At 37.1% G+C, this 27,019-nt stretch overlaps 1 protein-coding gene across 2 annotated transcripts in view; it reads right to left on the bottom strand.

Annotated features, from left to right (window-relative positions):
* Window positions 1–27,019, bottom strand: part of scn8ab (sodium channel, voltage gated, type VIII, alpha subunit b) — a 66,231-nt gene that overhangs the window by 33,209 nt on the left and 6,003 nt on the right. The window contains exons 2-11 of one of the 2 annotated variants that reach the window (XM_016272007.1): window positions 23,903–24,240; window positions 15,894–16,012; window positions 15,311–15,400; window positions 14,512–14,640; window positions 12,612–12,703; window positions 6,132–6,353; window positions 5,827–5,890; window positions 5,451–5,592; window positions 4,462–4,668; window positions 4,103–4,378 (exon numbers count right to left, since the gene is read on the bottom strand). In XM_016272007.1, coding sequence (XP_016127493.1) covers window positions 4,103–4,378; window positions 4,462–4,668; window positions 5,451–5,592; window positions 5,827–5,890; window positions 6,132–6,353; window positions 12,612–12,703; window positions 14,512–14,640; window positions 15,311–15,400; window positions 15,894–16,012; window positions 23,903–24,184 — 1,623 coding nt within the window. In that variant the 5' untranslated portion in view covers window positions 24,185–24,240. Of the gene's footprint in view, window positions 1–4,102; window positions 4,379–4,461; window positions 4,669–5,450; window positions 5,593–5,826; window positions 5,891–6,131; window positions 6,354–12,611; window positions 12,704–12,947; window positions 13,099–14,511; window positions 14,641–15,310; window positions 15,401–15,893; window positions 16,013–23,902; window positions 24,241–27,019 lie in introns of those variants that run through there. The other variant, XM_016272006.1, reaches the window with a different exon arrangement.

The raw sequence follows: 27,019 nt of genomic DNA, 5'->3' as shown, positions 1-27,019 counted from the left end.
CTTGCTCATACACCAAAAAGAAGCATTTATCTTACTGCACAATGCTTGCTTGTGGCTAAAATTAACTTCCCATCCGAAATTCACAGACGATCCAAGATGCTAGTTGAGACCACTAATATTGCAGAGTTCTAACTGTTTGCTGAAATTCACTGATAATGCGGAACGCTAGTTGATAGTGCAGGCGTTTTCTCTGTGGTGCGGCTGAGAGCCTTCCCCCTAATGGAGCAGTTGACCACTGCAGACTATGTACAGCAGAAAGAGGCCCAAATGCGCTCTCAGCAGGGACTATTTTACTAAGATCACTCACTAAGGAGAAGTGGGTTGATCTGGTAAAGGGTTGAGACCACAGTGATACAAAGGAAAAGTACTATGGAGATTGCATAATGTTACTTAAATATCCATAACAATCAGTGGCTTTTGTGCTAAATCTAAGAAAAAAAAACACTACCACGGGTAAAATGTTGGGTCACACTGTAATAACTAATGTAATGAAAACAGCTTCCAATTAAAGGAAGTGATTGCCTAATAAGGTGCTTTAATACACTGTTGCGAGGTTGATCCAAGCAGAATTTGCAGGGTGCGGCCCAGGAGTATAACTTCCTGCTTAAGCACACTATATTACTGCTCTCATCAGATGAAAGATTTATAGCGGGTAAATAAATAATTCACTGGGCCATTGAAAGTATGGCGTTCCCGTGCCATACTTCACATCTTTACACAACAACATACACAGATCTAAAACGATCATGAAACCCTATAACATGGGAGTAAAAATTGGGGGGTGGGAGGTGGGGGATATGCCCCCATACACACTTTTAACAAAACATACATTTGTCCCCAGCACTTTTTCAGGCAAGTGTGTTCACATAGAGGTTTACAGGGGTGTAAATAAATCTAAATTTAAATTCAAAGAGAAAAGATTTATGGAAGACCTAGTGTTTTATTTGTATCCAAAATGAGGAGATGTGTTACGGAGCGCTAAACACTGTAATGCAGTGTACAGTATGTTGCATTCATACTGTAACCGTAGCCGGAGGGCGCTTTCGCACAGAAAGTACAAAAACGGACTCATAAAAGTAATAACTTATGACGTGGCAGGAAATATGGACCTAATATGGACAAAGGCAACCAGCTATCCCTGTATAGCTGAATACAAAACGTGAAGACAATGCATGCACAATTGCTACAGTATGGTTTGTGTGTTTTTTTCAAGTCATCTCCAGGTAATAAACAAAATATCTGAATAATGCAGTGCTAACTGATATAGCATGATTTCTTAGCCAACAACAAAAAAAAGGTATTATTACATTTGACAATTTCTGTCCCGCTCACTTCTGGAATGATGGCTACGCCACCGCCCTATAACACATTTTTTTAGATGTTAAGAGAAATATATAGATTGTACCTTGATGAAAACAGTAATAGGACTCATATATTTTATTACCAAGTGGAAATTTATTATTTTTGCATTTTTCTGAGCAATTTCGTTCTTCCAGTTTGAAAAGCAATGTCACAAAATATGACATATATGCATTAATTCGGAGTGGTAACTGGCATCCGTGACTGGAGAGTACGTCAGCGGTTTTTCTGCATTTATTCATGAGAAAGAGCTCATTCAATCCGATTTCCAAGTACTATTATGAATGAATAATAACTGCATTATTATGCATGAGAAAGTACTCTTCTGTCTTCCCTCATTGTCATCACTCAGAGACATGGGTCGTAAGTGTTCGTTTCCTATATATCGACAATACAAAAGTGTTGTCTGCTTTTCCAAGCAACGCGACGAGTGTTGAAGTAAGGGTGCAGATGGTTAGCTTGCTGTGGCCTACTAACACCAATGGAAAATATTTGTGTAAGACACCTTTTTTACTGGAGAGCATTGAGAATTTGCGACTGGTGGAATCCGGGTTTGCCGATTGCCTTCGTTTAAACAAAAGACGCGGTACTAATTTCTGTTGATTTTACCGCCTGTTTGCTGAAACATTCTGTATTTTTGTGTATTCAGATGGTTATGTAAGAAAATAGTCAACGTGAACCAGTTACTAGTAGTTCTCATACTCTAGGCTATCGTTATCAGATTGCAAATAAAATGTGTGTTTAAACTGCTGCTCTGCATCGCTCTCCATCTCACTGTGTGTGTTGCATTGCCATGTGCAAATTATTGTCTTTATGTGCATAATGGAACTCCCCTTTCTATGCAATCCCATCCCTCTTTCCTCTTTTTTACCCTCCCACCTCATCACAGCTAACAAAGCCCCTTTTTGGAACCCTTTTTAAATTGTCGGTGTGAAAGAACACTGCTGAAACAGGGGTTTCATGACACTTTAAACAGGCGTTCCTACTGCCCTCAGAATAAGCATTCTTCTGTAAACCAGAGAAATGTGACAAAATGAACAGATGACAGAGGGATCAAATAAAAGAGCTCAGAAGCACTAGGTTTGACGTGGTTTCGAGTTATTTAACTGAGCTTTTAGATATAAAGAGAAATGAACAATCATAAATCCATAAGCTGCTGCCCAAAGCAAGACAATGAATGAGATGGAAAGAATTACAGCGATAGACAGATGGGCACTGAGCAAGAGCACTTCCTCTTCTTCTGATCTTTGAGTGTAAGGCTGAAGCACTTTGTCTAATCACCCTGGTGATATGGACGATGACTCAGCGGAAAGTGGTAGCGACTGCACAGAGCAGAGAACAGTAGTATCAAGGGCTGGGCTGGGCTGGGCTGGGCTCTACTGGGCTGTGATAGCAAACACCAGAGGTTATAGTCGCTTGCTACTGCAATGTAACAAATTGCAAATAATCGTTGCAGTATAATTGGAGAGCACAGTTGTAGAAATTAGCTTTAAATCACTTATGCTAATAATAAAATACTGTCTATCAAACAAACATGCATGGTGAATTTCAACGGGAAACAGACACATATTGCTACACGTAATTTTCTGTTATTGCTAGTTGACGGCAGTTGGTATTTATGTTTAAGGGAGAGGGGATTTTATTCTATAGGACAATTTATTCAACGATATATGTATACGTCGTAGTACAAGATGAGTCTTATATATTTTTGGTCCATCTTCCCAGAAGATGCATCACATGTCTATTGAATTAATTAAGGTTGTGCACTGAGAATTGTTGTGTAAGTTTAAAGGAAAATGTGTATAGTTATATTCTATAAATAGTCAAAACATTTGACCACTTTGTTTGCTTGAATTAGTTCATTTTAAATGGTCCTTTGGTGTGATGAATGTATTTTTTCAAAATGGGAGTATTCCATGAAATATAAATTAGTTTAAAGTCATAAAAGCTGCATGATTCCATGTATCATTCGATCATTCGTTTTTTTATTTAATATTGAAAGTAGAAGAATGAGAAAACGGCTCCTTTTTCGTGTTTTTGTTTTTTTCCCAAAAAACGAAAAACGAGAATTCTTTACGGCACGGTTTGATCTTCGGCTGACCAATCAGCAGAAAGGGGCGTTTAATTCCCGCCCACATGTAGAAATCAAATATTCAAGCTGTTTTTCTACTTTCAATATTAAATCAAAAAACGAATGATCGAATGATACACGGATTTGCATGCATAATAAATGTTTTGTTTGTTTGAATTAGTTTATTTTAAATGGTCCTGTGGTGTGACAAATAATTTTTTATTGACTACTGCATGGAATATAAATTAATGAAGTCATAAAATTTTTCATTCCTAAAAAATATAAAGTTTTTGGAGTATAGCTTGTTCTACCATATGACAATTACCCATATATCTGCTAAAAGTCACGTAGCTATCAGACATGGAATAAAAGCCTAATAAAATGATTGAGTTAAGTGCGACTTTTATCTTGATATGGACACTGACACTTAAAATGACAAAAAGGTCAATAGTTTCTCGAATTAACAAAAAGAGAATAATTCTATGATGACAACAAACAACAACACCTCTTATATCCATCTACTAATCTACATAATGATGATCTACTCTTCATGAAATTCATTGTAGCTTTATAGCAATCATTATCTAGCCAGACATATCATATACCACATAAGATCATTATGTGTTATATTATATTTTTGGGGGGCCTCAGTGGAAGTAACCCCACTCTCACCTGGTTCATGATAGAGGCCTTACGCCCAAGTCTGTTGTCTCTGAAACGGAAGCGGCTTCTCTTGCTGCCATCATCGGATTCTGACTTTACCACCTTCTCGCTATCACCCTTCTCCTCCTGTTCTTTCCTCCACTTTTTCTTTCTGTTCCTTCGCTCCTTGGCACTCTTGGAGCTCAGCTTGGACACCTCAGAGGAACTGCGGGAGAGATGCCCTCCTCCGTCGTTCTCTACTGCATCCTCAGATACTGTACCTGCCGAGGTTGCCATGGCATTGGCCTAGTGATGAGGGACAAATGGACAAGAAAGAGGATGAACAGCAGAAAAACCGTTTTGCTTGTGATGTGCATGTATTTGTGTACCTGTGCCTCCTCCTGTTGTTTCTTCAGCTGTTCCAGCATGGCTTTAAACTTAGCCTCCTTCTGTTCTGCCTCCTCCATGGTGGCCTGGTTCTGTTCTTCATAAGCCATGGCCACCACAGCCAGGATCAGATTCACCAGGTAGAACGATCCCACAAAGATCACCAGTACAAAGAAGATCATATACGTCTTCCCAGCAGCTCGCAGAGTCTAAGAGAAAAACATTGGGAAGAAATGTGGTTAATGAAACTATTCCGTCAACTCTATTACTGTACTTTGTTTCTAAATAAAAATTAAATGAAACCATTGTGTTAGCATCTAACTAGCTAGCAAGCAAGGATGGGAAGTAATATCATCCACGATTTCACTCCTACTTGATATATTATCAGATTAGACCACCAAGAATAAAAGGGACAGTTCACCCCAAAATTTAAATTCTCTAGAGAGTTATTATAGTTAACTAAAACTAAAACCATAAAATAAAATGTTAACTGAAATAAAATAGAAAAAAACTTAAAAACTTATTTCAGCTTGTTTCCAAGGCAACATTGCTAATTTTAATTTAGTTTAGCTTGATGTACTAAATTAACTAAAACTGCAATAAAAATTTATAATAAAAAACTATATAGACATACAACAAAAACTAATAAAAATGACAAAAACACAACAAAACACTAAAACTTTAAAATGAACATGAAAGCAGAAAATATGAAAATAAAATATCTAATTCCAAATAATTACACTTTTATTTTATTTTTTTTGGAAGTCAATGGTAGCCAGAATTGTTTGGTTACCAGAAGAAAGAATGATGACTGAATTTCCATGTTTAAGTGAACTATCCCTTTACAGCTTTTTTTTTTACACTAAATGTGATTGAAAAACAAAACAATAATAATAGTTATTTCCAAGATAACAAGTAGAAACCATTTTAAATAATAAACATGCAACATGGTGAGGTCAAAAAACTGAGAGTAAAAGGAATAAATGCGCACCAGTTGGTACAGATTCTCCCAGAAGTCTTGTGTCATGAGTCGGAAGAGAGCAAGAAAAGCCCAACCAAAGGAGTCAAAGCTAGTGTAGCCGTAGTTTGGGTTGCGTCCAGCCTTCATGCAAGTATAACCCTCCGGACACCGTCTACACAAACACACACACAAACACACTATACTACAAATATGTCTGTGCTTTTGTTTTTTTTAATGAATCTTACCTTGACAATAAAAAAAAAAGATTCAAAATTGCATCAAGTGTGCTATTATTTGCAAATAAATATTTAGATTGTATCATTTTGACTTAAAAATACATTAAATAATTGTTGATCATTTAGTATTGGAAAAATTGTGTTTGTCTGTGTATGTTTTCTCTCTTCACCCTGCATCTGAGCTGTTTCCACAAAGCAGCGCATCCAGCATGCCTGGCAGAAAGTAGAAGTTTGCTGTGAAAAGAGGAGTGAGAAAATAAGATTGTAAAATTTGAAAACCATGTCTAAAATCATCAAAAAATTCTTCTCATTTTTAATATGACAAGAATGTAAAAACTTTTTTGGAGAAACTGTATTGTAGAGAAAATCAAACTTTAGAGACAATAATAATAAAAAAAAGCTGAGGACAGCACTGCACTGTTTGATGCAACTGTATAAGAAACTACCCTACGTAGTCAAAGCTTTGCCTGCTTACTGTCAGTCATGATGTATTCATTGAAGTCAAAGCCCCTGCTCCCATTGGCCAGGTAGGATTCAGTTTGATTGAATGGCCAGATGACACACTTTTGCCGAAGATTACCCATGAACAACTGTAGACCGATGAGGGCAAATACACTCAGACAGAACACAGTCAGAATCATCACATCTGACAGCTTCTTCACTGACTGGATCAGAGCACCCACAATGGTTTTCAGCCCTGTGGGAAGATGAGGAGACAAACACAACGAGGAATATAGAGTCTGCAGCACAAGTGATAACGCTCACACACACGTTCTACACTTTCTTGATGCACACCTATGATTCCCACAGTAAAAAATGTATTTATTTCTTACATCTATTTATTAAGTATTTAACTACTTAAAAAAATAAGAGAATCATTTACCTTTCCAAGAAAAAACAATTACTTCAGAATCACATCAAATCCCATTCAAGCAATCATACCACAGGTTTCCTTAACATTCTTACACACACATATCATAATAAATAATAGTTTGCTTATATAAAACCATGATTTACACTGAACAGGCAGTTTAAAGAGTCTCCTGTCCTCTCAGGACAACAGCACACAAACTGTCTGTATCTCAGTGAATAGAACTATGTGCAGTTTGCTATCAGTTACCCATTTGGAATTATGCATACCACACTGATTTATAATTTGAATCACTATAAATTATGCTACTTCTTTATATCAACTGAGGAACAATTGAAATGTCAATCCTGTGTAATCTGTAGTTTGTAATAGTAACAAAGGCAGCAAGGATCTCAGTTTATAAATTCTTGGAGAAGAAAGAAAAGGAGAATTATATGAAACGTTTGAGTCTTCCTGAATCCCCCACTGCAATTTCTGCAAAAATGTTACAAATAATAAATCAGAAACTGACATTAGTTTGTTAGAAAAACAGATTTTATTTATTTTTCTAGAGAAATATGTAAGTGCTTCACAATGCTAGGGGCGTTTAGGTTACTAAGCTGTTCCTAGTCTGGTTTCATTTATTGATAGGGGTTATCAAGTGGATGTTTATAAGTATATGCAATTTATTTGGTCTGCCAAGAGAAGTAGTGGATAAGTATTAGTCACATGATTTGGAGGTTTCATTAGCAGAAACTGTGCGAGAAGACTTGTGTGCTAAACTTTTGAGCACAAAATGAAAGTTCTAGGTGGTTACCAGTGCATTGCTAAGGGGTTCTAGGTGGTGGTTGCAAGACTTTATGACATTCTAGTTACTACTGTAGATATGGCTCAACCATTTCTTTAGGACATTGGTTCCCAGACTTTTCTTCTGTGTCCCACTTTTGTAGAGAAAAATGTTTTCAAGCACCCCACCGACATGCACCTACATAAAGATGAACAAAAAATGACCTTGCTTGCAAAATCCTATAGGATTTATTTTAAATATTGTAATAAGACAGTAGTTACAACTTTTTAAAAAAACAACGTTTTTTATTGTGTAACATCATTCACTGCTTTCAACAGATTTTCAAACTTGCTTCTGCCCAACAATGAACATTTCTGAACTGTAGTCTTTTCAGTGACTGGGGTGGGCTTGTTTTGTGCTGCAGATCTTCTCAAATTGGGGATGCAGCTGTGAGACTGCAACTCTTTGAGTGTTGATTGAGGAAACTGCAGAAAACCCCATCTCACATAGTTAGGATGTGGCAAAAGGAAGGAGTACTGCCAGGGCTCTGGCTGTAGGGTAGCAGTGGGTAGTCCTTTTCCACTCCAATCCAAAATGAAGCTAATGTATTGGATTTAAACTGAAGCCTCATTAGAGGTGACATCAATGAACTGTTCCTCTTCTGCTGCGCTCAAGTCAGCAGCTGGTGTTTCACTGATGGGGTCTCAAATCCAGTCATATTAGCACTGGGAAATACCTCTGGAGATGTTTTTTAGAGCAGAGATATGAGTTGTCATACATTGGATTACTGTGTTTTGCAGATTGTCGACCTCAATGAATGATTTCAAGCTCTCAAATAAGTCTACATTCCCTCTTTCCAGTTTTCTTGTGAATGATTTAGTCCACAAGAATTTAGTTCAAATATAGTTCATTGAGCTTCTGAAACATGTCACTGAGGAATGCAAGTTTTATGAGAAAGTTGTTATTTGTTGAACTTATGGAAGTCCATTTCCCTCTTCCTCTGAGAAGATTCTGATCTCATCCCACAATTAAAAAACCCTGGATAAAACTTTCCCACGCGACAGCAAATGGGACAAAACCGCTGTGATCAGATCCCATTTATTCGCACAGTGGAAAAATTGACCAGTCTTGTTTTGATGTAGTTTCCAGTGACGATAATAACGTGCATTACATCTTTCAGCTTGGCACTCATCTCTTTAGATTCTAGCATCTCCCAGTGCATCATACACTGTGTCCACTGCAGATTCGGGAAAACATCCTTGACTACTAGTGCATGCAGTCCTCCTCGTTTCCCCAAATTTGCCTGAGCCCCATCACACAGTCCTCCAATTTCAGATCAGTCTGTTTCAAGTAAGTGTCAATGATTTTGAACAATTCATCTGCTGTGGCAAGTTTGCAGAAAAGCAAATCCTCCCTCAATTTATCAGCATCAATAAACCTGACATATATTATCATTAAACCATCTTTGTTACTGTCAGTTGCTTCCTCCATCTGCAGAGCAAAATAGTTGTCTTGTATCTTATCATTAAGCTGTTCCTCTACATCTTCCAGTAGCCTCACAATAGTGTTGTTTGACAGCAGAATAGCCTTTAGTTTACTGGCTGTTGCTTCATCAATCAGAGTAAAAACCATATCAATAGCAGAAAAAAGTATTAATTTCTCAGCTCTAGAGTGCAGCTTCTTACACTGAGCTGCTCTGTAGGCCACTTTGTAGGAGGTGGGTTGAGCATTTGAAGGCACAGATGCTGCTTTAGTAAAGCGTCTGTGTTGCACACAACAGTTGAGTCGTAAGAATCAACAGGCTTGTCCTTGTGTTCATGACGTGAAGTTTTTAAGTGGCATCTCAACTTGTTTGGCTTCATACTGTCAGAAGTTAATATTTTGAGGCACACAATACACTGTGGTCTCTCTTCATTACCCACCGTTGTACTGGTGTATCCATAGGCGAGATATGCTTCGCCATTTTTTGTCTTTGTTTTAGTTGTGACGTTTAAAGTAGATTCATCATCTGCTTTATGTTACCAGGCACTGGTCGTCATTAGTGCAGAACCATGCATCATTTAATTTTTACACAGCTCCCTGCAACTCATTTCTGATTCTTCAATTGTGCCATCTACAAGTTTGTTATTCTATGACAACAACCGCAACAACTGATAACAAACGCCGAGTCCAGCAGGTACCGCGAGTCATCTTGAGGTAATATGTCAAATTAATATTTTGTGTTCTGTTATTTACTTATGTGGCAAGTAGCGGCATATTAAGCGGGACAGTCTGCTGACCGCTTTTTTAACACCGCGCCCCCCATTTTGGGAATCCCTGCTTTAGGGTGAGTCTATGGGGTATTTTTTATTGTCCATCAAACTAAAATCATAAATCTCACTGCTCACAAAAAAGTAAAAGCACACCTCTTCTCAACAACCACATGATCTGATTAACTGGTTAACTCTAAATGGTTAACTTAATATTATAGTGGTGACTGCTAACGGCAATCACAAGTCACTGAAAATATTTTTTTAGCATTTTCTTAAGTTTCAATATAAAAGTTCCATTGATGTGTAAGGGAAATCATCTGAGAGAAAAAAATTGGTATATACTGATACATTTATTTCCTTCGTATGTGTGAGAGGACCTTCAAACGAAGTGGTAGCCAATATAATGAACTGGATGTTGTAGATGCAAATACTAAATATATTTCCAAAAATGCACATTTACAGTTTTCTCAAGCGCACTTTACTAAGGACAGGTTGTGTAGGGACCTTGGAGAGACACAAGGAGCACTCTTTAAAAGATAAACACACATACAATATTCAACACATATCAGCAAAATGAACACTGCCTGAAGAGAGCGGCGCCATACACAAACAGTATGCAGAGAGCCAACACAGAGAGAGGAAGAGGAGAGGACAGGCAAGGGGAGGAAGGGCATGCAGGTCATTTAAACGCCAAGGCTGAAGGCAGCAACATCATCATCTTTGCTTTATGACCATGGTGTCAATATCCGTTTAACCAATCGTTCATGTCCAGAGAATGTGTAACCCTGTCTTCATATCCCATCTGATCTCTTAGCTGAGAGAAACCAGGTGAATTAAAAATCATTCTCTAATCTAAATACTCACATGTGAAGTCTACAACAATTGATACAATGTGACAATACTGAATTTAAACATGTTTCATGTAGGTGGGTGTAATTGTGCGAATGTTTCATAAAGTCTGCAGATGAAAACTAGTGAGTTAACTTGGCTATTCCTGATTTTTTGTCCCCGTTACAATGCATACATACAGTACACACAAATCTTCTGATGTCTCTGTTTTACTTTCCACTCCGAGTTCTTTGAAATAAGAATAGGGAGGGAGCTACAAAACCAACCTGGTCTCATGGCAAAAACGTACCCGGGGGCACATTTTCGCGAGACGCGAAATACATACCAATAAGAACATGTCACTGCAGTTTCCAAAAGAAATGAACACTAGAGGCAGTAAAACACCTTTTATTCCTTTTCAAAAACATTTACAGAGTTTCAATTAATAAAGCGTAATTTTCGCACAATTACTTGAAGAATATCATGTTATGACTTCAAAACAATTTTAATATACTGGGAGATTTGAAAACTGATGCTTTTGAACGTTAGCACCGCACATGTCCAGCTTCACATCAATGGGTTTTCATCGACGGTAGGTTTGTTCGGTAGCTCACGGAGTACGGAGACGTACTTGAGAGGCTAGGAACTCACGGGGTTCAAATCCCGTGTAACTACGGTTCGACAAAACGATTCAAATCTGCATGTAAGTAAGTTCAAATGACACGGTTGCATCAACAAATGTGTTTTTATATCAGTTTTGCATTTGCTAACACTATCGGGTAGGTTTAGGGTTGGGTTTGGTGTAGGGCATATTTCCAACACGATAGAGCATTAACTTTTAGCGACAGTCCCCGGATATTTGAATTCTGAACCGCCGCAATACGTACCTGAAGCAACGTAATAAAAACACAGCAATACGTACCTATATCAACATAATAAAAACGTGCCAGGGTTCACGTATTGAACCCGTGTTTTAGCGCCACTCAGTGGACATTTCTCTTTGAAACTGCAGCAAAACCTGCAGTAAGGTACGTAAAAACTGTGTTGCAGAAAAGTACCCAGAGGTACGTATTTTTATGAGACTGGGTTGTACAAAACAGTAGTTTTACCAAAAAAACAAGATAAAAAATACATAAATCTACATGTGTGTAAAGGATGCAGAAATTCGAGGAAAGCCACTTGTTAAAAAAATACAAAAAAACAGAATAAAAGAAAGACAAACTAAAAAAGCAGATGTCTTCGAAAGCATCATGCAGCAGAAATGTGTCAAACTAGGCTTGGCAGTCTCAGAGAGCACTCTACCCACAAACCTTTGCTTCATGACACATCACATCAGCTTCTTTTAAACAACTCTGATGAGATGTTCATCAAAAGACAAACGATGCCAGCTTTTTGAACAGTATGAAATGCACATATAATATTTTTCTATTTTCTACGTTAAGTTTTATGTTTGTCTGCTTAGGATACTGTAATTAAAACTCAACACAACAAAGAAAAGACAAGGCTGGACATTTTGAAAATAGAACACAGAGCAACAATCCTAAGGTTTTTTTTTTACTTTTAATATTTTTTATACATGGCTTGGATGTAAGATCTGCATTCTGTGTCTACATGTACTATACTAGAGTACTAAACTGCACACTAAATGTGATCTCCCAGCTGCAAAACCAAGTTAAAACCAACTTAAAGTGGTTTGAAACATGGCACCTGGTTTCCATTTATTGGTCCAAGTTCCTTAAGTTGATCTTGACCCCTTGGCCCTTGACCAAGATTGGTATACTAACTCAGTCAGGTCTTCACCAGCTGTTAGCCAACCTAAACTAGTGACCATGTGACAAAACATAGCTAGCACCTTAAGATGGGTTTTCCAGCAGGGCTAGATTCATATTACTACTTTTGATCAAAACAGCTGACATTTACAATGTGCCACTGTTGACAAATGCAGTTTTTGATAAATAAAAATATTTAATTCCCAGATTTCTGGAAGGCATGTGATTTTTTTCCACGATTTGACTGCAGACTGCAAAGCCTATCAAAAATGTATCGCTACCATTTTTGATCGTTTGGGTATTAAAACATAAATAGAACATAAATGAAAGTATTCTTTCAGCAGCATCCTCTTGAAAAAGTACAGCAAGTCAAGTGAAAAATAAAAACAGTAGTAGTAATACTGGTAATAATAATAGTTTGCATCGGCGTGGGAAGCAGCTCAGCCTTCGTGTTTAAACGCGTTCTCACCTGGTATGACAGAAATAGTTTTGAGAGCTCGTAGAACCCTGAAGGTTCTCAGGGCTGACACATTCCCGAGGTCCACAAACTCTGTTACATATCTGCAACAAGGGAGGATCACACACAGAACAAACACCATGACACAACACACACACAACACCACAACACGTACGGCACACCACTACCACCAGCACCACCACTGAACTGGGAGGAAGACATCACGCAAAGCCTGTCTAACGGGAGAAGAGAGAGAGAAACGAACGGAAGAGGAAGGAAGAGACAGGACCGTGAAAAGAGAGACAGCGAGCGGCGCCCTCTGTTGGCCCTAATGGATGCTGGACTTACCTGGGATCACAGCAACAGTTTTCAAAGCCCTCAGCACCCTGAATGTGCGCAGAGCTGACACATTGCCTAGGTTTACAAACTCTGTAATATACCTGCAGAATGGATCGCAACATAGTTACCAGAGAGAAAGAGAGGAGAGTGAGAGAATAGAAAGGAGAAAAGATACAGGATGAAAAAGCAATGAGGAAAAATGGTTCATAGGAAAAATTAAGAGTTGTAAAAATATATGCATCCCATAAAAACAATGCTCCAGGTTCAAAGTTACACAGCATTACTGTAATTACAAGTTTCATACTGGTAAAAAAAAAACATTCACATTTTTGTTGAACTTGCAATTGCGAGTGGATTAATGTAAGGATGAAATTATTTGCCACCGCACACATGGATCCATGGCGTTATGAGCATTCCCTTAGAAACCATTTATTTCTCAAGACGAGGATGTGAACAGCTCCAATTACAATCTTAAGAGTTGCTGTCTCGTAATTACAGTAATTCCGACATGATGTGATCCCAGCGTAAGGATTTAAATCGTGTGGCACTTATTCCAGAGTAATGCCTTGCCCCATAGACTTATAATAGCATTACTGTATACACCGTTTTCCTTTGATTTTACAAACTGAAGTTGAAATCATTTTCTGTGGTAACCGACTGTGTGTCACAGATACTCTCTATAGAGACTGATTGGAACCCATAAAAGCTATCATATATGAACAGATTCTCACAAAATGTCATTTAATACCTGGAACACACAAACACATTCCAAAGGGAAAGAGCTTGTTTCTTGTAGTTTTGTCGTTATTTCACCATATTCTCAATGTGAACATTTTGCTTTAAGGGGCAAGGGTTGTCTTATGTAAGAAGAAAATGGCTACCCGCCAGAGAAATGGATAAATGCAGATAGGGAGAGAAAAGAAGAAAGTTTAGAGAGAAAGAGAGTTATGATTTATATGTACACACACATACACAGGAGTATAGGCACAAACATTGTCATCTTTGAGCACCTTGAACTCCCATCCACCACCTATGAGAGGCAGGACATAAGAGCCTCTGTCTCTCTCACGTTCGTCCACACACACTCTTTTGTGCAAGCATGACATCAAGGCTCAAAAGTCATCCTATGACCTAAATAAAGGTCATGGTGTTGATTTATCACTGAGTTTTAGACTGTTCTCAGATCTTTACTGTGCAAAACTATGACTGTCAGTCTCTGTCAGAACATCCAGGTATGTAAATGCTCAAAGAAAGAGTTTATTAGAATAAATAATTTGCATGTTCTTGAAAACTTTTAGGCTTTAAGTTGCCCTGCAATCAGTGGAGAAGAGCCCATTTCAAAAAGCTGCAAAGAGGAAAAAGACAGAATGCTAAAGCTTTTTTTGTTCTAAATAATATCACTATATATTCCTCCACTCCTTAGTTGGCACCAACTGAAGCTCCTCTATAGCCTAAAAGTCAATGCTGCACACAAGAGTTACACGCCTGTAAATACTGCATGCAAAACATATTTTGTATGCAACATTATCGAAATGTTTCATTAATGTTTGAATTAATACAAGATTATACTTACGCCATAGAGATGACCATGAAATCCAGCCAGTTCCAAGGGTCTCTGAGGAAGGTGAAGCCGTCTATACAGAAACCTCGAGCCACAATCTTTGTGAGTGACTCGAAAGTGTAGATTCCTGTGAAGGTGTATCTAACAGAGTTCAAAAAATAATGCCTATAAGTAATTGTATGCTTGAAATTTAAATTTTATTTGATACTTTTCATTATTCAATTAAATGAATGGTTTGTTTATAATTCATATTTCTCTCGCCCTCACCTACCATTTTTTTTTAATTTTGCTAGTCACAAAGCATTATGGGATCGGCTACAGCACAGAGGATGCATGTGACGCTGCCTTAGAATTGAACCTTAATGTCTTAGGAGGCAGCATAATTAAGATGATGTCCTAAAATGTTGCTCACTAAGTTTTTTAAGGACTCCCATAAAACTCCATTAATCCCAGTTAGCCCAAAATAGACCCAGCAATTTTTAGGACTGGCCAAATTTCCAAGTGGAGCTCACACTGTCCTTAGCATTTCCTACCTCCTAGCCAGTCATTAACTTGTCACTCTACTAACATTATAAGCCCTGCTTTTCAGCACTCACACCGGAGTGGTTGCTGGTTCAGAGTTTAAATGTATGACCTTTGGCTTCTATCCCTTTTTGCTATGCTGCTGCTCTTATTAAATCTGTGCACATAAATAACAAAAATATATATATATATTACAATCACATTTGATGAAGAACATCTGCATAGACTACTGTAGACTAGACTAGACTATACTAGACTAAAATAGAATAGAATAGAATAGAATACTTACTCTACTTGTTTGGACCATTCTGGAGGATTGCTGAGTGTCATGAAGACACAATTTGTCAAAATTGTACACATGATGATCATGCTGAAAACGGTAAGAAGTAGTTAAGGAAATCCTGTGGTAATCTCATAAATATTGATCAGATATCAAAACTATAATGGAAATAAGGACATTAATAAAAATGTCAATAATTTCATAAAATTATGTGGTAAATTCTGGGGTCACACATCAGTTGTTGGATGAGGACATAGGTATTAGCTATTTTTCATAAGGAAGTATGTTGTTAGCCTCCATATGAATAATGGCCTTTAAACCACTGTCTGTGTCACAGCACAATGAGCTTTAGTTCAGAACTCTCTTTATTTTCAGAACATTTAATTAAAATACTTAAATTATGTACTGTGATACAGATTATAGGGTGTAACTGATAATTTGTCATTTATAAATTTGATAAAACCTATAAATCTAACAAAGCATTGTTGTCAGATTTCAGACAGACAGACAGATTAAGCACAGATTAGAAAGCAGTTTAAACAAGAACAGTGATTAATAACATGAACAATGTTTGGAGCATGGAAAAGGATATGAGTGTATCAAAATTTTAATTGCTATGTGCCTGAATAGGTTAAAAGGACTAATGATATATAACGAGGGCGTGGCACTGAAACGGAAGATAGTTTTTCCTTTGTTAAGCACTATAAAGGTCTGAAGAGAAAAAGAAGAAAGAAGGAGAGATATTAGTTACATATGTCAGGGTGCATGGTGAGCGAGCACACACATTCACAAAAAATAAGTTGAGAAATGGCAATAAAAAATATAATTGAAAGGTTAACATGACAAGAACTTTGGCTTGCTGTCAAAAATGACAGCCGCATAAACTTGCAAACTGTATACAATATTCAAATACACCCATATAAGTTTTTCATTAAAATAAAATAAAATAAAAGGCTATTTCTAAATCAAGCCTATTAAAACCCAGCTAGGGATATATTTACGTGAATGGAGCTAAGACAACTGCAGTGAGCTCTGGCAAAGATATGGACCTCTTACAGGAACTCAGACTGTAATACTAACGCTAATGCTAACCACTAACACTGCGATCCATCAGATGCAGAAGTGCTGACTCCAGATAGTGTGTGTGGGACAGGGAAAAGCGAGAGGGAGGGGGAGGGAAGGAAGGTGGGTCAAAAGCCCTGCAAAGCTGCTTTGATCCTGCATAATGTAAAAAAAAAAAAAGAGACAGAGAATCTTCATCCACATACTCATCATGGAAACCACATGAATCCAAGTTTACATACACACACAAATTGTGCTTTTATATACTGTCTCTTCAGTTATTTTTCTTATCCCTTATTTCCTCATTTTTGTTTTCCCTTTGGTTAATATTTTTCTTGTTTTAAGCACAACAAGTTTTATTATTGTTATTATTATTATAAGCACGACAAGTTTTATTTTTGTTATTATTATTATTATATTGTTTTTAGCTTAATTAATTGTTTTATTTGCCACCAGGGTACAAAAAATAAACTATATTTGAGATATTTTATTAGAAAAGCCTTAATATCTTTTTAATCCTTTCTAGCCTTAATATGTTTCTTTTGTTTTAAGACAAAATACTGAATAAGACAATATTTCTTTAAACACATAGAATACTTTACATTGCACAAAACACCACTCCATACTTACATTCACACACACACCCAAGGAAACACCACAGAGACGAGCGGATGAGAATCTTCCTGAAATCTAATTAGATTAAAAATAGACAGCTGTCTGAAGGAGGACAAAATGAGCAACTTCAACTCAGAGTGCCTCTACCTCTCTCTGTTTCTCCATCCCCTAGCTCCTTTTTCATTGCATTTGTCTGTGTCTGTCTGTGCATTTAATCATGTCAAATACTAAAACACGCTTAACAAAATCATAAATTAAAGGGGTCCTATTATGCTCTTTTACAATGTCTTGAATTTGTTTTGGGGGTGTACTAGAACATGCTCTCATGCTTGGTGGTTCGAAAAACGCATATTTTTTACATAATTTACATTATTACAACACCTCTCTCCCCAGTCTGGCACAAACAGCTCGATTAGTTCCGGGTTTGATGAACGCCTGCCTTCCGAAAAATGAAATGTGATGTGATTGGTTAGCTGTCCCAGTGCGTTGTGATTGGCGAACAGCTTTTAGACGGTGTTCTGCCCCACCCCTTGCCAAAGCAGCAAATTTAGTTAAGGATGGCGTCAATATTGCCATATCAGTTTGAGCCGGATTCAGACCCAGAGAATATTGAACAAGAGGATCGCACAGAACCTTTGCACGCATGGATATTGCAAGACATATTACAGTGGTAACGTTATTGTTTTTTTTTGTTTGTTTTTTTTTTTGCTAAATCACGTTTTAGATAGGATGTCAACAACCTCTTAAAAATAACTGCATTTACTATGTACAGATAAGTGCATATGTGTTATTTTTATTGTTATTTAAGTCTAACATTATAACATGAATTGCAGTAAAACTGTTATACAGTTGAATTTATTTATACCATAGTCCAGTGTTTCCCAGGCGGCATATACTGTATATGCAAACTCATTCTCTGCTAGCAGGAGGCGCTGTTGGAGGGGTTGAGGTCAAGGTTTCCCGGTAACAGCTGTACACAAAGCAGTGCTCACACTCAAAAAAACACTGCTTTATCAGACATCACATGCAAGATTAAATGAAAATGACATCCAATTTTCTGAAGACAGTCGGTTTCCTTCAGAAATACAGTGATATATAAACACCCGCACTCAATGTATGGGAAACACTGTAGTCTCATAATTGAAGTGTAAATTCTACAGATTACGTCATTGTTCAGTATTGTACTGTCAGCAATTTATTATAAAAACTGCTACAGCAGCACTTCTTCTTCATCGTCGTCTTGTCTGATGCACTCAACCAAGCGTTCTAACCACAACCTCACCCCTCCCCACCCCTCAACCATTTGAATTTCCGTAGGTGGGAATTATTTTCATGATATTCTAATGGCCGCTTTGTGATATCACAAAACCCGGAAAACAAACGCTGTAGTCCAAATGAACCGTTCATTGTAGTTCTTGAAAAGGACGAATTATCTCCCTTCGGAGTGGACTTTGAGATTTGTAAGTTTGAAGATCTTTTTTATGCCCAAACATACACACTACACACGGACTAAAATTCAAAAAGTGAAAAAGCATAATAGGACCCCTTTAAAATACAGCGTATGTCAGACAGAAAGCGTTGTGTCTTCTGTTTGAAGACAGCTGTCATTTTGAGGCACAGAATCCCAAAGACTGTCACACTAGCAAAAGCCCAGAAGGCTCCATGTGTTACTGAATACTGAGCACTGGTTTCCCCAGAGTCTCTCTCACACACACACATACACACATACACACACACACTGCGACAGACTGTGGGCTTCCTCCACTTGCGGGAGCTCCCACTCTCACAACGCTGCACTCTTTGCTGAGGACATAGCTGCAGCTCTCAGTATCCTGGCCTAAAAATCATTCTAATCTTCTCTGAATCTTCATATTAATGAGCATCTTGTTTATCACAATGCTAAAATGTGTGTAACAAGCACACGATTTTCATATTCAGTGTCTAACAATCCAGCAACACACTCATCAGGCCGCATAACTACAACAAATAATCAACGATCAACTGTGATTCTGACTCTTGTGTCTATAAAAGGTAAGCGATTTTGCATATGAGCAAAACTATCGGTTTCCTTCAGAAATACAGTGATATATACACTCAATGTATGGGAAACACTGTCGTTTTGTCCAGTATTGTACTGTCAGCAATTTATTATAAAAACTGCTACAGCAGCACTTCTTCTTCATCGTCGTCTTGTCTGATGCACTCAACCAAGCGTTCTAACCACAACCTCACCCCTCCCCACCCCTCAACCATTTGAATTTCCGTAGGTGGGAATTATTTTCATGATATTCTAATGGCCGCTTTGTGATATCACAAAACCCGGAAAACAAACGCTGTAGTCCAAATGAACCGTTCATTGTAGTTCTTGAAAAGGACGAATTATCTCCCTTCGGAGTGGACTTTGAGATTTGTAAGTTTGAAGATCTTTTTTATGCCCAAACATACACACTACACACTGACTAAAATTCAAAAAGTGAAAAAGCATAATAGGACCCCTTTAAAATACAGCGTATGTCAGACAGAAAGCGTTGTGTCTTCTGTTTGAAGACAGCTGTCATTTTGAGGCACAGAATCCCAAAGACTGTCACACTAGCAAAAGCCCAGAAGGCTCCATGTGTTACTGAATACTGAGCACTGGTTTCCCCAGAGTCTCTCTCACACACACACATACACACATACACACACACACTGCGACAGACTGTGGGCTTCCTCCACTTGCGGGAGCTCCCACTCTCACAACGCTGCACTCTTTGCTGAGGACATAGCTGCAGCTCTCAGTATCCTGGCCTAAAAATCATTCTAATCTTCTCTGAATCTTCATATTAATGAGCATCTTGTTTATCACAATGCTAAAATGTGTGTAACAAGCACACGATTTTCATATTCAGTGTCTAACAATCCAGCAACACACTCATCAGGCCGCATAACTACAACAAATAATCAACGATCAACTGTGATTCTGACTCTTGTGTCTATAAAAGGTAAGCGATTTTGCATATGAGCAAAACTAAACCGTGCTACAAAAACATGGAGCTTAATGGTCATGTACATGTGATCACAGCCTTATGTCGACACCTGCACACACACAATGCAGCCTATTGGTCTTTCCTTCTGACAGCATATGCTGCAAAGCTACTGAAAATGTCATCATCTACAGAGAAGAGAGCCACAGAGACATGAAGATGTGGACAAGAGCTGAGAGATCTGCTGGGGGGGGGGGTTCAATAGTGGAAAAACTGGATATAGCATCACTGTTGCACTTAACTCAAAGTACATCCGATCTACTCGACGTCACTGAGTGCACTTACTGTAAGTCCTCAAATGACCAACACCCCATCCAACCACTAACCAACACTTCTCAGTCTTTATTTACAACTTTCAAAATGCGCTAAGATGCATCTATCTGTCTATCTTTTAGAGAGTGAATAAAGTTCTAATGACATGAGTGAAAAATGTTTCAGTAATAATAATGAAAATATAAAATATGGTATATACAAAATATGGCATAAACAAAATGTAATCACTCATAATAATATAGCATCTGTTAAAGGGGTCCTATTATGCTTTTTCACTTTTTCAACTTAGTCTGTAATGTTGCTGTTTGAGCATAAAAAAGATCTGCAAAGTTACAAAGTTCAAAGTCCACTTTAAAAGGAGATATTTTATTTAACAGAAATCACTTTTCTAAAACTACAACGAACGACTCGTTTGGACTACAACGCATATTTTCCAGGATTTGTGATATCACAAATATCGACGAATGGGACGAGACCTGGTTGAGCTGCACTAGAGAAGGCAACGAGTGTTATCACTATGTCAGAGACACGCTAGCTTTCCCAAGGCAGACGAACTTAGAGTGGTTACAATCATCCGGGTTTAAATTGCACTCAAATTGATTTGATTTTGATGCAATATTTACACTGAAGCTCGCAGGCGGCTATGGTAAGGGGTGTGACATTTCCCGACCAGGTACCGAGTGCTGCCAATCACAACACACACTGGCCCAGCTAACCAATCATAGCACATTTCGTACTTCAGAAGGTGGGCCTTCATTTGATACAATAACTATTCGAGCCGTTCATGCTAGACTGGAGAGAGAGGTGTTGTAATAATGTAAAATATGTGAAAATAATGTGTTTTTCAAACAACCTAGTATGAGAGCCTGTTCTAGTACACCCCCAAAACAAAATCAAGACTTTGTAAAAGAGCATAATAGGACCCCTTTAATGTATCCACTAATTAAATTAAATGAAAAAAAAGAATAATATAGATAAAACATGGTATAAACAAAATATTATCACTCATAACAATAAACCATTCATTAATGTATCTACTAATCAATAAAACAAAAACAAAAAACTTAAACAAAACTGAGTAAAACAGACACAAAATATGGTATAAACAAAATATAATCATTCGTAATAATCTACCATCCATTAATGTATCTACTAATCACTCAAATAAAAATAAAAAAATCTAATCAAATCAAACAGAATAACAATATAGATATGAAATATTGTTTTAAAAAAATTACTGATAAAATGAAAAAAAATATTATTGTATCTACCTTTCAATAAAACAAAATAAAAATAAATAAAGTAGATTAATAATATAGAGGAAAATGTAGTGAATTATAGTGAAAAAGCAAATTATAGTGACTCGTAACAATAAACTATCCATTAATGTATTTATTCATTGATAAAAATAAAACAAAATAATTACATTGAATCACTAAAAATAATAAACCATCCATTCATTTACCTACTAATCAATCCATAAAACATGGTATGAACAAAACATACTCACTGATCACAGTCACAAATCATCCATTAAAGTAAATCTACAGTATCAGACCTGAACTTTTTTTTAGCATCTGTCTCCAGATGTTAAGCCCTCACATACTGGTGCAATGACTTCCATCAGAAAACTGCATCCCATATCTCTCAATCACATAAAAACAAACACATGTGACTACAGGGCTTCCTGACATTCTGACTGGCTCTTTCACCAAGGGACCAGTAAAACGGCAACTCTGCATTCCTTTTCTCTTTTTAGTCACGTTAACCCTTCCGCACAATGCATGACTCTACCACAGCTACTGCAGTTATAACAAAAACATACCACTGCCAAGAGGGAGAGGAGGAGGGAAGGCCGAAAAGGGGATGTAATATGTTGGATGGGACGCACTGGCAGCAATGCACGTTATTTCTGGTAATGCGAGGTGGATATGGCAACTGTGCAACAAATTATAAAAACACAGACAAGACCAATATTCTGTTTCCTCTACTAATTTTCTCTCAACTCCCACTGAATAACACATGCTACACTGTGCTCGGTTATGTAACACATACCTCTAGTGTACCAACAAGGAGGTGCTGATGTGGGTGCACCACTCCTTTACCCATATATATACATGAACTACATACACAAGTCTGAAGGGCATTTAAAAAGCCACTGAAAAAAAGCCACATTTCAAATAAGGCTGGAAAAAACCTTTTCCTTTTATTTTATTATATTATATTATATTTTTTATTATATTCCTTTTATACATTAATTGCTCAGAAGTTTGGGTTTGTTAAAACTGAAATGTTAAAATGAAATATTTTGACTTTTTAATTACATTGTAGCAAGCAGGCAAACACTATCAATTCTGTCACTATTACTCACCCGCAAGTTGTTCCAAACCTGTCTGAGTTTCTTTCCTGTGTTGAACATAAAAGAAGATATTGTGAAGAATACGAATAACCAAACAATTGCTGGTCCCCACTGACTTCCATAGCATTTTCCCCCCGTACTATGGAAGTTAATGGGGACCAACTACTGTTTGGTCACCCTCATTCTTAAATATCTTTTTTCGTTTTCAGCAGAAGAAAGAAACTCATGCAGGTTTGGAACAACTTGAGGGTGAATAAATGAGCAAAGAATTTTCACTTTCGGTGAACATTAACTTTAACTACAAGCATGTAAACCCAAAATACACTAGATTTTAACAAATTAATCTCAACAAATATCTTTACTAACCATACCATTATTCTTTTTTTTTATATATATATATATATATATAAAAATTGCAAAGCCTTATGCTCATTTGTTACTACCGTATTGGCCCGAATATAAGACGACCCTGATTATAAGACGACATTTTTCCAGATGTACCTTTTGGGAAAAGGCTTTTTAAAAACCAAATCTTGTTTTTTCTCAGTAAAACACATTTTGTCTTCAATTATTTTCATATTGCATATTTTTCCTAATTTCATTTTTGTTTTAAACGTATGGTAAAAACTGGTCAAATGTACCAACAATCACATTTAAAAAATATACACTTTTTGATATACCATAAAAAAAAAAGGTAGCCCATCTGAATTAGGACATTTAGGCTATCCATCTAATAGTAGCCTACCAAAATCTTATTAACAGTAGAAGTAGAGTTGGTCCCATCAGGCTAACGTGACAGTCACGACTCATGCCGCTGTAAGGTTTTCTTTTTCTTTTGTTTTCACTCGCGATCTTTACAACACGCATTACATTACGTATTTCATGGCACACTCGTTTTGGCGCCACCTATTATTGTGGGTGTATTATTGACATGTCAAAGTCTAGACCCTGAATATAAGACGACCGCGTTTTTTCAGATGTATTTCCAAGAAAAAAACATCGTCTTATATTCGGGACAATACGGTATATCATCTAATCTGTTCATCCATCCAAACATAGGTATAAGTTGGCAAGTTTGATTCACCAACTTCTATCCTCTCTGCACTTTTCCAAACCTTTCCTCCACTCTCTCTGTCCTCCAGTTCTCCCAGAAGCTGGAAAGCGAAGCATTCAGAACACTTCTTAATTCCTCATAGTGAGGAAAACCGTATTCCACCTACATGGAAGATTAATTCTATCAGGCATGATATGGGCTCAAAGCTTACTCACTTTCTTGTTCATATAGAAGGGGTCCAAGTCCTCCAGGGGCACAGCCAACATGTTAGAAGGGACGTCCCCGTAAATAAAGGGCACGCCCTTCCCCGCTTCCAAATCAGTGTTGGGCTTCGGTTTGTTGTCATCATCGTCATCACGGTGACTGCTGTCAGATCTGGGCTTAACAGGCTGCTTCTTCTTCTCTTCAGCAATACGCTTCTCGATGTTGGCCAAACTCTCATGGGTGAACCTCTTGAAGCTATCGGGGCCTGGAGGTGCGAGCAGCTGCGCAGCCATATTGTCATCCTGCAGCAGAGTCCTCTTTATTTAGAAGCCATTCAAGACAGCCAGCTCTAGGAAAAGGAGGGGAGAGGGAGGTACCCGGGCAGATGCAGAAAGGGAACAATGAAGAAAGAAAAAGAACAGAAATTAAAATTCAAAAGACATTAAACAAAGCAAATAATTACACACAAACAAAACAAACATAAAACATTTCTACTTTTCAAGCATATTGAGTGTGTGTGTTTGCGAACTATCCATTGATTTCAGTGGCCTCTGTTATTGGTCATCCTCTTTTGAAGCTCTCCCTCTTGCTCTTTTTCCTCACTCTTACACTCAAACACACACACATTCATTACGTCCATTAAGAAGTAGATGACCAAGCAGAATAATACCAAATGCGCTGCAGCACTGGAGGCTCAACCTGTACGTGTGTGTGCATGAGAGAGAGAGAGAGACAGAGAGAATGTACATTAGAGGGTAAGGTCATAACTGCATTACTGCCCTTCTCAACCCTCTGTGATGACCTGGATTATCTAATTAATATTCCAGCCCATGACGTCATCAAGCCCATTCCAAAAAAACATTCAATCAATGCACAGGGGTGCACATAAGTTTTTCAGCCTGGTTCTCATAAGAGAACCTGGAGATTTGGTTTGGTCCTCACACCGATTAAATAAATTAATAACAGTGTTAATATTATTGCACTTTATTTAGTTAGATTTTTTTTTAAATAAAATAATAAACAAAATAATAAAGTGTGATAATACACTTATATTTTAAAATAAAAAAGGAGTATTAAATACAAATGCAGTTATTTTATAGTAAACTTAAAAATAAAATGCTAATATTTACTTCTTGTTATTTTATGAATTTTATGAATTTTCAACCTTAAAATCAACAGCCTTTTATTTTGGCGGGTTGCCGGCAAGTAAGTATATGCGATTCCGGGTTTAGCGCTGCCGATTGAAGAGCATCAGTGAATGAAAAGTCACAGTTTTGCATTGTGCTTTCTAAACGGCAGCGGGTAGCCTAGATTTGTGCTTTCAATTTTAATAGAAATCTTATACAGTACTGTTTGTTGATCTAAAATGGTAATTGTGCATTAACAGCTGTCTTCAATGTCGGTACGCAAATGCACTGTCAGAACTTATTTATACAGCACATTTTATATTTTGAGCGCGCATGCGGACCACTTATGTGCACCCCTGTCAATTCAGACATATTCAATCCGTCTCTTCCGGATTTATTACGTAATGCCATTGTTCAGATTGAAATCACATTTAATCAAGTGTTTGTGGATCACAAATCACAAACTCTCCACTTTATTCATTTAATACTAAGGTTATACATTAAACACACTATGCTGATTAAACACTTTCTGGCATTTTCTTCTCAGACCACATAAAATGGAAGATTCTGTACAAGAGTTCATCTCATCATGCAAATGTCCAGTTGCTCAAGACAGTAGTCTTAACCAGTTTAAAGGTAACATTATTGTCAAGTTATACTAGTCATTTCACATTTCTATTGCAAAGATGCATTTTTGTATGTGTGTGCTGACTGTTGACAAGGAATCTCTAGCACGGGATGGAGAAAATCTTGTTTCTGACTGAATCGCCTAACCTAAATAATACAGAAAAAACAACATTATGTGTCTGTCAATAAAGACACTATAGGACAGAGAATACTGATAATAAACAAATACAACAAAATGAACTGTGCCCCTTTGCCATTTATGTTTGAAGCGACAGACCTGATATATTGACCAGACTGATTAGTCAGCCAATATTTGGCCATTTTGAGATTAACTCTGTCCAAAGTGTTTCAAAGTTTCAGTTCCAACATCTACTTACCAATAGATAATAAACAATTTCCTTTTACATTTTTGTGAATTTTGAGTGCAATTTGTGTTAAATAAATCTAGCTTAATTCTAGTATTTTTGTGTACATCTATCTATCTACCTATCTTTCTAGATAGATAGATAGATACTGTATATAGATAGAAAGGCACTACCATTCAAATGCTTTTGTTTACTTTTTCTGAAAGAAGTTCAAAAAATTTTATAATTTTTTACATTTTAAAATAAGTGTTTTCGATTTTAATTCACTTTAAAAAGTAATTTATTCCTGTGATAGCAAAGCTGAATTTCCAGCAGACATTATTCCAGTCTTCAGTGTCACATTATTCTTGAGAAATAATTCTCATCATCATCAATGTCGAAAACATTTGTGCTGCTAACAAATGCATTCTTGTTAAATTCATTTTCTTTTCTTGTCTTTTAATTTCTTTTCTTTTCTTTTTTTTTTTAGAAAACTTTTAAATGGTAGTGTGTGTGTACAGTATGTATGTGTGTGTGTGTGTGTGTATATAAATATATATAAAATATCATATCATATTTACCAACTTAGGACTTACACAGTTGCAACAAATACAAAACAATGTTGCACAAAAAAAACTTTACTCCCATAAAGCAGCATTAGTCACTCTTGCACTCATGACAATTTGTAGAATTTACTCACTACACTTGATGTACAACAAGTTAACTTAACAAAAGGGGTCATATGATGCGATTTCAATTTTTCCTTTCTCTTTGGAGTGTTACAAGCCCTTGGTGCATAAAGAAGATCTGTAAAGTTGCAAAGACTAAAGTCTCAAATCCAAAGAGATATTCTTTATAAAAGTTAAGAGTCAGCCACGTCACCATGTGGGAAGATTTGCATAACTTTAAAACGTAACTTTTATTCTCGCTGTAGTATTGTTGCTGCCGCCATGTCATAAAGGCCCTGTGTGATTCGTTGTGAAAGCGAAACTACATTGTTTGGCCTTCCAAAAGAGGACGATATCCGCTT

This window comes from Sinocyclocheilus grahami, unplaced genomic scaffold (genome assembly GCF_001515645.1).
Source record: "Sinocyclocheilus grahami isolate Dianchi unplaced genomic scaffold, SAMN03320097.WGS_v1.1 scaffold67.1, whole genome shotgun sequence".
Classification (NCBI taxonomy): domain Eukaryota; kingdom Metazoa; phylum Chordata; class Actinopteri; order Cypriniformes; family Cyprinidae; genus Sinocyclocheilus; species Sinocyclocheilus grahami.
Note: the sequence above shows the minus strand (reverse complement) of the source record. Positions and strands in the feature narration are given on the sequence as shown.